This window comes from Pongo pygmaeus, chromosome 3, assembly GCF_028885625.2.
Source record: "Pongo pygmaeus isolate AG05252 chromosome 3, NHGRI_mPonPyg2-v2.0_pri, whole genome shotgun sequence".
Lineage (NCBI taxonomy): Eukaryota > Metazoa > Chordata > Mammalia > Primates > Hominidae > Pongo > Pongo pygmaeus.
The window spans coordinates 49,579,938-49,592,952 of NC_072376.2; the positions used below are offsets into that span (position 1 = coordinate 49,579,938).

General features: G+C 37.5%; 1 protein-coding gene across 1 annotated transcript in view; it reads right to left on the bottom strand.

Annotated features, from left to right (window-relative positions):
- STAP1 (signal transducing adaptor family member 1) overlaps positions 1–13,015 on the bottom strand; it is a 48,040-nt gene that overhangs the window by 18,509 nt on the left and 16,516 nt on the right. Inside the window, exons 3-6 of the mRNA XM_054486164.2 lie at positions 12,754–12,867; positions 10,995–11,051; positions 6,816–6,982; positions 4,575–4,703 (exon numbers count right to left, since the gene is read on the bottom strand). Coding sequence (XP_054342139.1) covers positions 4,575–4,703; positions 6,816–6,982; positions 10,995–11,051; positions 12,754–12,867 — 467 coding nt within the window. The remainder of the gene's footprint in view (positions 1–4,574; positions 4,704–6,815; positions 6,983–10,994; positions 11,052–12,753; positions 12,868–13,015) is intronic.

Below are 13,015 nucleotides of genomic sequence, written 5' to 3' on the forward strand. Positions count from 1 at the left end.
AGGTCAACAAGGTATCTTGGAACTTTTGACTAATAGAATGAAACTCTGGAACAGAAAGAGGTGGGAAAAAAACTCCATTGAAGTTGCTTAGGTTTTGACTCTCTTTTTAGACATTTTGCTTTCCTTTCATATTCTGTTTTGTTCTGCTTTTCCAAAGAAATAAAAAGAGAGGAAAAAAACGAGATTGATAGAATTTGCTATATTAAGATTTCCTGATGCTGACCTCAAAACAGAAATAGCAAGTCTTTTTTTTTTTTTTTAAGAAAAGATGTCCCCAGCTGGGTGCGGTGGCTCACGCCTGTAATCCCAGCACTTTGGGAGGCCGAGGTGGGCGGATCATCTGAGGTCAGGAGTTCGAGACCAGCCTGACCAACATGGAGAAACCCCGTCTCTACTAAAACTACAGAAAAAAATTGCCAGGCATGGTGGTGCATGCCTGTAATCCCAGCTACCTGGGAGGCTAAGGCAGGGGAATTGCTTGAACCTGGGAGGTGAAGGTTGCGGTGAGCTGAGATCGCGCCATTGAACTCCAGCCTGGGCAACAAGAGCAAAACTCCGTCTCAAAAAAAAAAAAAAAAGAAAAGGTGTCCCCTTAAATGTGGTTATAAATACTTGTTCTTAGCTTCTGACCTCCATTTTTGCAAAGAAATAAATTTTGGGTAAATATTTCCTACTGTTTCCTTAGCTAACGGCTTTCCAAAGTTTCCATACTGCTAGCTTGGTACCTAGTCATAACATTTTCAAGAAAACCAAACCAAGCCATGAAGTTCTGTTGTAAGAACGGCCTTATGTCTTATGAATTCACACACCACTGGGCTGGGTAAAGGTGGATGATAGTTTACAATGAGACAAGAGTCATCTGGTAATTTGGCATTGAATGGCTTTTGTTTATTCCTGAGAACAAGTCTTCCCTCCCACAGCTGCTCTGTGAACAGATGGAGATAATTTTATTTTCATATACTGCTTTGTAAACCAACTTGTACTTTTCAGCTAATGTTTTACCAGACACACTCATCTAACTTGCATGACTGAACATTTCTCCCATAACCTATAAGAGAATGAATTGGTTTTGTAGGTAACACAACTGCTTCCCAATAGCTTACCAAATTCTTTACATTAAGTTGTACAGTATAACAAGCTAAAATTCTAATATTCTGTACAACTGTTATCCTTTAAGTGGCCTGTTATATAGAAGATATTAAATTCAGGTACTCTGAAACACCTGTTTTGAGGCATTAGAGAATACATTTAACAAACTTTGACATCATAGATGGATTTGGCATGTAAGGAAAATTTGTGCAATACAGTTGAATTTTTCTTATCCACTTCCAGGTATAAACTATTTCTCAAAGCCTAAATAAGTGCATACTGACTCTAGTGTTAGAATGCTTTAGTTTAACCAATATACTTCTTGCTTTCCAAATATGAACTTTTGTAGGGGGAGAATGATTAGTTTTATAAAATGTTGTAAGTTTTGATGACCATCAGCTAACAAAGCATGAATTTCTGTATGAATTCAAACTGAAAGTGAACTTATTAAATTTAGAATTATGCAACTTTGATATGAACTCCTTTTCCATACGCTTATGAGCTTAATATATAACTTAAATACAATACAATTGTGAGTAAAAACTGTGACACTAAGTACAGAAATTCATTGTGTTTAGTCACACACCACGTCTACAGCAGAAAACAGTTATTTCTCAAAGTTAATTGTATAGAAAATGTAATGAAAGAGTTGGACTAATCTAGACCACCTTAAAAGGGATCAGGCTGCTATCGTGCAAGAAATATGCAGTTTTTTTGTCTGTTTGTTTTGTTTTTGAGACAGAGTCTTGCTTTCTTGCCCATGCTGGAGTGCAGTGGTGCAATATCAGCTCACTGCAACCTCCGCCTCCCAGGTTCAAGCGATTCTCCTGCCTCAGCCTCCTGAGTAGCTGGGATTACAGGCGCGTGCCACCACACCCAGCTAATTTCTGTATTTTTAGTAGAGATGGGGTTTCACCATGTTGGTCAGGCTGGTCTCAAACTCCCGACCTCATGATCCACCTGCCTCGGCCTCCCAAAGTGCTGGGATTACAGGCGTGAGCCACAGTGCCTGGCCGAAATATGCAGTCTTTACAGAGCTATCAGGTCTTGAGATTTTGTTCATTTCATGCAGAATAGTAAGACAAGGGTCACGTGTAAATGAATCAACCACTCAATCTGACCAAGAAAGGAATGACATTAAGGAAAAAAAAAAAATCACTCTCTTTGGTGATCTAATTTTACTTTTAAGCAGTTAGATTATGTTTCTATTAAAAATCTGCTCTCTCTTAATTTTTAATTCAGTGTTACATCCTCTCATTTTTAAAAGTGGAAGTAAACGGTTAAGGATATGCTGTAGTTTATGTCATACACAATTTCCTAAATCCTGAAAAAGGACAAACTTCCTGACCAGGATATAGTAAAGAGAAAAATCCGCTTTTCTCCTACAAATTATTCTAAGTTCACTGATGTTTAATGGCAGTCATAACAATAAGAAAAATGATTTCTTTGGGATTTGTATCAAGATAGTCAATTAAATTATACATCAAATTACGTTGTAACTGAAAAATCTATTATTTTCTACTGTATTTCAATAGACTTGAAAATCCATTAACTTCAATTGTTAGTTTATAATAAACAAAAAATAATGAAACCACAAGTTTAAGTTGACAGACATTCATTGTAGAAATATACACACAGAGATATATACACACACACATTTCCTTACACAAAGAACAATGACCTGATTTACCATCTAACATTCTTGCCATCTGTTCAGTGCCCATGACTAGTGTATAAGACAAGGATCTGTTTACTGGCAAGTGAATAAAGCTTATTGAGCTGTGGCACACACTAGCAATGTAGCCATAATGCCACGTTTTAAATTTGCCTCTGGAAGTTGTTTCTTTTTAACTGTCTTTATTCACCATACATATCTTCATATTTAGAATTATAGATATTTATGGGGTGGATTAGTAGATAGATTCATTCATAGATATGTTATAGTATAAAATTTAATAAAATAATATTATCCCCATAAGGAATAGCAAATTCAAACGTCAAAGTTCTGTTTATGCATATATATTAAAGAAAGTCATTTACTGAAATATTTTTATCGATATTTAAATTATTTTATCAGTTGTGGAAGTATTAACTAAGCCAAAGTCTCCAAAAAGTGCAAGTTCTCATAGACTTTGAGAGCTGGAGTCTATTAAAAGATCTAACTACCCTAACTACACAGAAAAATAACATTTGCATTTAAGTGTTACTGACTTTATCAAAGTTAGACCATTTTACGAGAAAGAAATTAGTAACCTTGACAAAGAGGGTCCTAAGTGGCCCTTTTTTATAAATAAGTCAGATTATGACAACAGTTCAGTGGCCTCTCATGTCATTCAAAGTAAAACCCTTGTCCCTACAATGATCTGTAGGGCTCTGAGTGATGTGTCCCTACCCCGACTCTGGAATCTCCTCTCCTACCACTTTTCTCTTTGCTCTTTTCATTGCAGTCACAGCAGCCTTTTTCTTTTCTTGAACAAGTCAAGCATTCTTCTATCTCAAAGCACACGCATTTGCTGCCTGGAGCACTTTTGCCCCAGATATTGGTAGGGTTTATTTTCTCACTTCCTTCAGCTCTCTGCTTAAATCAGTTAATAAAGTAGGTCTTCCTTGACCACTCTATATTAAAACAATAGCAACCATAAAAATGTGCTCCCTTTATCAGCTCTGAGGGTTCCCATCTCTCTCTTCCTGCTTTATTTTACTCTATAGACCTTATTGCCACATATATTTTTAGTTATGTGTTTAAGTCCATGTCTCCCTACAAGAATGTAAACTCATTGAAGATTGAAGCCAGGGATGTTTTTCTTTTTATATTTTTATTGCTAGGCAACTCAAACCAAAACAGAGATGTTTGTTTTTTTCAGTGCGTATTCTCAGTGCCTAGAGTATTGCTTGGCATATAGCAGCTGCTCAATAAATATTTGTTGAATTGAATGAATGAACGATGCAACTATATCCAGGACCAAAATAATGTGTTATTCTTTCTTCTTCCCTGCTGCAAATGTTAGCATTGGCTCAGTCTTTAGCATTGCTTTTAAGACATTCCCTCCCTATTCTTGTGTTCTTTTTTTTTTTTTTTTTTTTTTGAGACCGAGTCTCACTCTGTCACCCAGGCTGGAGTGCAGTGGCATGATCTCAGCTCACTGCAACCTCCGCCTCCTGGGTTCAAGCAATTCTCCTGCCTCAGCCTCCCGAGTAGCTGGGACTACAGGCACGTGCCACCACGCCCGGCTAATTTTTTGTATTTTTAGTAAAGACAGGGTTTCACCATGTTAGCCAGGATAGTCTCGATATCCTGACCTTGTGATCTGTCTGCCTCAGCCTCCCAAAGTGCTGAGATTACAGCTGTGAGCCACCACGCTCGGCCACTTGTGTTCATATTTTCAGCCGCAACAAAACACATAGCAGGTGCTGATCTGGACTTGTATTAAGTGATACCACGCTTTTAAAAATTCCATACATTTAAAAAAAAAAATTAAACATACTCTGTCTCCTGCCGGATAGTGATGGAGTAGTTTCTACTGTCACTACCAGGCCTCAGGATCATATTTCCCAAAGAAGGGTTCTTCTGGAGCATCTCAGTTGCCTCTTTCCGGGACACTGTATAAAAACATCTACAGAGGTGAGATAAAAAAAAAACAGAATTGTTTTTTTAACTGATGAAGATCATTACTTGAAAAAAAATACTACCAAAATAACTTTGAGAGCTGCAGTTGCTAACTTTTCTTAAAACTTCCGCTTTGATTATTCCAATTATGTAATTATAATGATCTATTATTACAAGCCTGTGCCACTCTGCATATGTTAACGTTAAGGTCTTCCTTCCTTAATTCTTCCAAAGCCTTTTTATACAAAGAGAACCTGAAAAGTTATCTACTGATCAGTATATAATCATCATTACCAACAAGAATTAACAATGTATCCCCAGTCTCATTTGATAAGTAGGTTCTTGGATAAATATTTATTGGGGGTCTCCTTTCAGGGATACAAAACATCTGTAAATGTTTCTCTTGTATGGTCTATGTTTTAAACAACTGATATTTAAATATGTCTGCATTCATTTCTTTTGGTATAATATGTCTTTCTATGACATTGTTGTTATTTTTATGGGCAAAATAAAAAATAAAGCACTTCTCATTTTTATAATATACAGATGCTCCTTGAATTATGATGGGATTATATCCTGATAAACCCACTGTAAGTTGAAAATATCATAAGCTGAAAATGCATTTAATACGCATAACCTGCTGAACATCATAGCTTAGCGTAGCCTACCTTAAAAATGCTTAGAACACTTACATTAGCCTATTGATGAGCAAAATCATCTAACACGAAGCTTATTTATAATAAAATGTTGAATGCCTCATGCAATTTATTGAATACTGTACTGAAAGTGAAAAATAGAATGGTTGTATGGGTACTCGAAAAGCAGAGTTTATACTGAATGCATATTGCATTTGCATCGTCTTAAAGTCAAAAAGTCATTTAACCGCTGTTCAACTTATACAGACCACCTGTACATCGTAGTCAAGAAAATATATCGTCATATTCATAGAAAAAAAACTCATAGAAAAAATCTGGTAGAAGCCTGGGCATGGTGGCTCACACCTGTAATGCCAGGACTTTGGTAGGCCAAGGTGGGTGGATCACTTGAGCTCAAGAGTTCAAGACCAGCCTGGGCAACATGGCAAAACCCTGTCTCTACAAAAAATACAAAAATTAGCTGGGTGCAGTGGCAGGCACCTGTGGTCCCAGTTACTCGGCAGGTCAATGCATGGGAATCGTTTGAGACTCAGAGGTGGAGATTGCAGTGAGCTGAGATCGTGCTGCTGCACTCCAGCCTGGCTAACAGAGTGAGACACTGTCTCAAAAAAAAAAAAAAAAAAAAAAAAACTAAAATGTTAATAGCAAATATCTCTGAGTGGTGGAACAAGGAATGATTTTAATCTTTTATATATAATAAACATATATTACTTGTTTTATTGAGAAAAAAGAAAAATTAGCACTCTGTGTGACTTTTAACTTATCAGTCCATCAGTTGCTGGTGGTTTCAGGTAAAAATGATGGTTGGCAGGTTTCAGTGATTGTAGTGCAAATAGAGTATGCAACAGAACCTGATGTCAAACAGGGTACCAGGACAAGTTTTATTGACAACACCACCAAGATTCCAGGAGGAAAGAGCTCAGAATCTTTTCAATAATATAAAAAATAAATGTAGGATGTTGGTGAATTTAGCATTTTCTGCACTTCTTTATTTTTTTCCAACACCTTAAACATTTTACACAAGGCCTTTGTCAAAGTACAAGCTTGATGACTACTCACTAATTGGTCAGTTGAATAGAACATTCTAGGTATTGAAAATTTATTGGTATAATTTTCTGATAGAAAAATCAGTCAATCATAGAGTTTGCATAGTGAAAAAATATCTTTTCCTGCCTTCTTCATGGGAGTTTTTATTTAGGTGTGAGCTCTGGAAAGAGTATCTATTTGTTCTAAAGACGTGGGTGGAAGGGGATTTCCTGTGTGGTAAGATGGTTGGTTCAAATCTGCATTTTGTTAATCATGACATAGAAGAGGAAATATGGCATGTACGCAGAGATATACAGTTTATCCCCAAGACTGCTTATTGTCCCTGGCTTAACAAGAGCAAGTGGCTAACTCTCCTTTATAATTAGAAATTAGTTTTAACAATTGAATGAATAAACTGCAGTTCATTGTGCACTTACGCTGGCATAGGGTTCAGTACATCCACATAATCTTCCATTGATTCCTTCTCTTTTTCCACAGACGTACTCTGTTCTGTCTCAATCCTCCTTTTCTTTTCTCTCTCTAGGACTTCATGCAGTTTAATTACTTGCCCAGGTAGGAGTGACACATTTTGGGGAACTGACAGCTGAAACCAATTAAAAGAGTAGGCAGGCAAGAAAACAGCTTAATAACTTATAACTTTAGTAAAGATGAGCCTGTTCTGGTCCTACAGGGCTACAGTTACCTGACAGAGGTGAATAAGTAGGGAATAAGGGAATAAGAAACAGAAGATTTTAGTCTAGGGTGGGTGTCTCAGAACTGCCTCTGTGCCAACTACAACCTGTACAGAGTGCCTACCCTTCTTCCAAGGAATCATCCTTTTGGTTTGGCCCCAAAGCAAAGAACACCCCGCCTTGCACTAAAAGCTAATTCAAGTAACAACAAACCTCATATTTTTCATTCTAAGCTCACTAGTTCATCAATGCCAGGGAAGTTCCAGAACACCTTCAATGTACCTCACTCTCTCATAAGTTATCTGAAATGATTTCCCCCAGCCACATGGCAACATGGGATTCAGATGGAACTGTTCATTAGGTGACTGAAGACCAGCAGTCAGAGGTCGCAATTTTGTGTCTGTCATGTGTTTCAAACACTCATTCACATGTTACAATTATGATACTTTGCTACTTATTAGTTGGTTTTGTGGTGGTTGTTACCTTTCCTAGAGATGTATTTCGGACTGACTCACCTATGTATGTCCTTCTGATTTATATTCATACCTGCAATTTTGACCTCACTATGACCAGCTCTGTGCTCTTAGAAGGTATAGTTTGAATGGTAGGATATTTTTTGTACATGACACTAGCAAGTCTGTATTTGGAGGCAGCCTTGTGTGATTATCACCTTTATCTTCAGAGAAGGGTGCATGCTTTCCAGGAGGTATACAAGAAAGTCCATTAGAGTATGGGAAGAAAACATTATAACTTCACTTTCTATTAAGTTACTATTTCACTAATTTCTATTATTATATATGTTTTAATATGTGTACAAGTACATATAAAATTTACATAAACATTTACTAATACAGATACACAATAAAAAAGGCTTAGAGACATTTTAGATAACTAAGATAATAACCAGTAAAACAATTTCCATATATACCAGAAAAAAATAAAATAATGGGGGAAAATACCTAATGAAACACATATCTGTATTAATTGAATATTATAGCTCAAGCATTGTACATGTTTTATTGCAACTCCTCACAGAAATGCTAGAAAGTATTGTTATACGGGAGGGCGCAGTGGCTCACGCCTGTAATCCCAGCACTTTGGGAGGCCAAGGTGGGTGGATCACTTGAGGTCAAGAGTTCAAGATCAGCCTGGCTAACATTATGAAACCCATTTCTACTAAAAATACAAAAATTTTGGGTGGCGTGTGCCTGTAATCCCAGGTACCTGGGAGGCTGAGGCAGGACGATTGCTTGAACCTGGGAGGCGGAGTTTGCAGTGAGCCGGGATCAAGCCACTGCACTCCAACCTGGGTGACAGAGCAAGACTCCATCTCAAAAAAAAAATGGTATTGTTATCCCCAATTTACAAATGGTGATATAGTTTGGATATGTGTTCCCACAAAAGCTCATGTGAAATTAGCCCCAGTGTTGGAGGTGGGGCCTGGTGGGAAGTGTTTGGGTCATGGGGACAAATCTCTCATGGCTTGGTGCTTTTCTCATGTTAGTGAGTGAATTCTTGTGAGATCTAGTCATTTAAAAGTGTGTGGTACCTCTTCTCCACTCTTTCTCTTTCCTACTCTCACCATGTGACATGTCTGTTCCCCCTTCACCTTCTGCCATTAGTAAAAGCTCCTTGAGGCCCTTCCCAGAAGCTGAGCAGATGCTGGCACCACGCTTCCTGTACAGCCTGCAGAACCAGGAGCCAATTAAACCTCTTTTCTTTACAAATTACCCAGTCTTAGGTATTTCTTTATAGCAATGCAAGAATGGCCTAATACAAATAGAAAAAAAAAATCAAGCTCAGAAAGATTAAATAACTAGTCCAGAGTCACATAGCTAGTAAGTTATGGAACCAGGACCCAAACTGGGGTTTATTTGATTCAAAAGCAATGTCTCAGCTCTTTCAACTACATACAGTCTGAGCTTCTCTCACTTCTCTACTAAAGTTATCCTAATAACAACATACTGTAAATGTTCATATACCATGATCTGGAATCATAACACAAAACAACATTTACAGAGTACAAAATTTGAGGCAACTTGTCTTCTCTTAAAAATTCACATAGGCTGGGCGTGGTGGCTCACACCTGCAATCCCAGCACTTTGGGAGGCTGAGGTGGGAGGATCACTTGAGGTCAGGAGTTTGAGACCAGCATGGTGAAATCCCATCTCTACTAAAAATATTTTTTTAAAAACTTAGCCAGGCATGATGGTAGGTGCCTTTAATCCCAGCTACTCAGGAGGCTAAGGCAGGAGAATTGCTTGAACTCAGGAAGTGGAGGTTGCAGTGAGCCAAGATTGCACCACTGCACTCCAGCCTGGGTGATAGAGTGAGACTCCGTCTCAAAAAAAAAAAAAAAAAAAAATCACATAAATTTTATTTTATATTCTGTTACTTATTTATGTGTGTGTTTTAATATAAAAATAATGCTTTTTATTTTTACTCCAGAAAACAAACTAAAAACAAAATGTTTGGCCAAAACTTTATACATACTTAGTGTACCGGGAAGATGCAACAAGTTTTTGCCAGTGTTTTCAGTGTACTCCTTGACACTTAGTCACATACCCTTGGGATAGTTATACCCGGTATTGGAAGCACCATACCACTCAGTGATATTTTCCACAACAGAGGGAAAGAGTGCAATTCCCCAGGATTTCTTCCTCTCCCTCTCAGAAGTCAACATGTTCTTCACATCTTTAACTGGTCCACTTTTCTAGCCTCATATAACTTCCCTACACAATAGTTGAACCTCTAACTTTTACCTGTTACTGGCTGAAATAAAGAACCTGCATCCATCAACTTGGTAAAGTGCAGTGCTTATTTCAGATGACTGCAATGGCTACTTAGAAACTAGCTTTGGATAGAATCTGTGTTTAACTGACTCTAATAAACACAGTTTTTATATCCTTTTAAATTACTAGAGAACATGGTGCTCCTTGGGAGGCTGGTTATCAAAGAACCTCATGTTTCCAAGGCAATTGCTACAGTGGCTTTATTTAAAATAATGGGCATCATCTTACTGCAAGAGTTAACTCTAAGCAGTAGATCTTACTATCTGCCTCTGATAAAACACCACAGAGTTGAACAGGTAAGCATCCTGTTGTTTTAAGACTCACTAAAGAAATGTTTAAAGGTGAGTTTTCATTTTTATGGTCTCTCCCTGTTACATTGTCTATGTTATTTATAAAATTCATCTTGGCTAGTATTCTATAAATATGTATTAAATAAATAAAAAAGAAATCAGAGGCTGGGCACAGTGGCTCACACCTGTAATCCCAGCACTTTGGGAGGCCGAGGCGGGCAGATCACTTGAGGCCAGGAGTTCCAAACCAGCCTGGCCAACATGATGAAACCTCGTCTCCACTGAAAATACAGAAATTAGCTGGGCATGATGGTGCATGCCTGTAATCCCAGCTACTTGAGTGGCTGAAGCAGGAGAATCACTTGAACTCTGGAGGTGAAGGTTGCAGTGAGCCAAATTACACCACTGCACTCCAGCCTGGGTGACATAGTGAGACCTCATCTCAAACAAAAAAAAAGAAAAGAAAAGAAAAGAAATTGGAATGTATTTTCAAACATGCTGTATTAGCTACAAATATCAGAATATACAAAGGACCACTGAGTCAAACGGATAAGACCAAAAAGTAGATCTCCTTTACCACCTGTTACTCCCTAGCGAATTGCCTTGTTTATTTTCTTCATAACAATTGTCACAATGTGAAATGATCATCTGTTTACTTGTTTACTTTCTCCCTCTCCACCACCTGATGAAAATATAACATTCATAAGTAAGTGCAAGAGTTTAGGTCTTTTTCAGTTTCTATATCTTCAGCCACTTTCACTCTGCATGGATCATAGGGTATTCAGCAGATATTTGTTGAAAAAAAAAAAAAAAGAATCAATCAAAAGCAGTGAGCTTCCTACCTCTGTTACTGTAAGAATGAAGCCTCTCCATTCTTCCCCACTTTCTGTGTTCTCTGTCTAAAATTGAAGACAAAAACAGATAAAGCCAAAGAAGGAAATACATGAGTGATTGAGCATAAAATAAATAATTATGACTGAGCCTAAAATAAATAATTCATTCTCTTTTTTGGCTTAGAACTACTAATGTGTATTTTTTATGAAATATTTCAATACTCTTTTCTTTTGTCAGAAGACATACAGCTGTAATCTGTTTGCTTACTTAAAACAAATGAACATGTATGAATTTACTAAAAAAAATTAAATGTTAGAAAACTTACTTTTGCAGTATGCCAATTCACAGTTACTCTCTCCATTAGCAGTTAAAATGGACTGGCTTTAAATTCAGGACAACCAAATTTGATAGTAGAAACTTCCAATTCTTAGCTGTAAATACTATTACTATGTTATTACTAATAATAATAATACCAGGTCAGGGGTGGTAGCTCATGCGTGTAGTCTCAGCACTTTGGGAGGCCGAGGTGGGAGGATCACTTGAGCTCAGGGGTTTGAGACAGCCTGGGCAACATGGTGAAATCCTGTCTCTACAAAAAATACAAAAAATTAGGCTGGTGTGGTGGTGTCAGCTACTTGAGAGGCTAAGGTGAGAAAGTTGCTTGAGCCTGTGAGGTCAAGACTGCAGCCAACATATTTTGAGCACTTTTAGTGGTAGCTACTATTCTAAGCACTTCACAGGTATTACTTGATTTAACCTTCAAGGCAACTTGGTAAAAGGTCTTATTATTTTTGCTTGTTTGATTGTTTTACAGATTTGTTCATTTAACAGATATTTACTAAGTACCTTTAAGTGCTAAGCACTATTCTACACACTGGTTTATATCAGGGAACGAAACAAAAATCTTTGTTCTCATGGAGTTTAGAGTCTAGCAAGGAATGATAAGTAATAAACATAATAGTAAATTTTATAGTGTCAAAAAGAAAGAAATGAGAAAAATTAAAGGTACAGCAGGGTAAGAGAGATTAGGAGTGCAACTAGGGCATAGGAGAGGAGAAAAAGGTTGCCACTGTAATAAAGTGGTCCAGGTAGGCCTTGGTGAGGGGGTTTCATCTGAGCAATGACTTACTTCCGGGTGAAGAAACAAAGACACAAAAAGGGTAAGTAACTTGCCTATAATCACAACGAATGAATAACTAATAAAACAGCCCAAATTCAGACCCAAGTATCTGACACCAATCCTGTGCTCTTCACCATCATATCTGAAATCATCCGGGGAGCTTGCTTAAAATATAGGTTTGAGTTGGGGGATGGGGGTCCGATTTCCTTAGTACAGGCGATTCCTATTACACAAAAGTTCAGACCTGTGCTTTTCAAGGTCGATCAGTAATCTCCCAGGAAAAGTCTCCGAGTATATCTTATTTAATACAAGTTGTTATCTTTATGTTATTACTGTATTTACTGGGTGACTTTTATTGGCTCATTTTGAGTGCTGATTCAAGAACAACCTTAACAAAACCAGGTGTGATCCCTGACTTTGTTAGAGGGCAGCAGTATCTGGTTTCATGGCGCTTGTATGCTAAACAAGTGAACACGTCTTTTTAAACTCCAATTCAGAAAACTAGGTCTTGGCCGGATGCAAGCAAAAATATTAACAAAGTGTAAGACTTAGCCTGTCTTACAATTTCTCTTTACTTCAGCCACTGGATGTGAAGAATGTTATTTATAACCACAACCCTTTACAGACTACTGTTTCTCCTCGCTCACCTTCAGTTGTACTTCCTCTTTCGGCAAAACAAGGGTGAATTTCGCACAATTCTTTTCAGTTGAATTCTGCTCAGTAAGGCATGTGAGATCTACTATGTCTAATTTGTCAACATACTGCAAAGATAAAGGAAAATCACATTACATTATTGCATGGGTAATACACATTAGTTCTAGCAGGAAGCAAAATAAGTAATATCTTCCTTTCAACTGATTATTACTTTGTATGATATCTTGGTTTTCCAAATCCCAGAGGACATGTGGA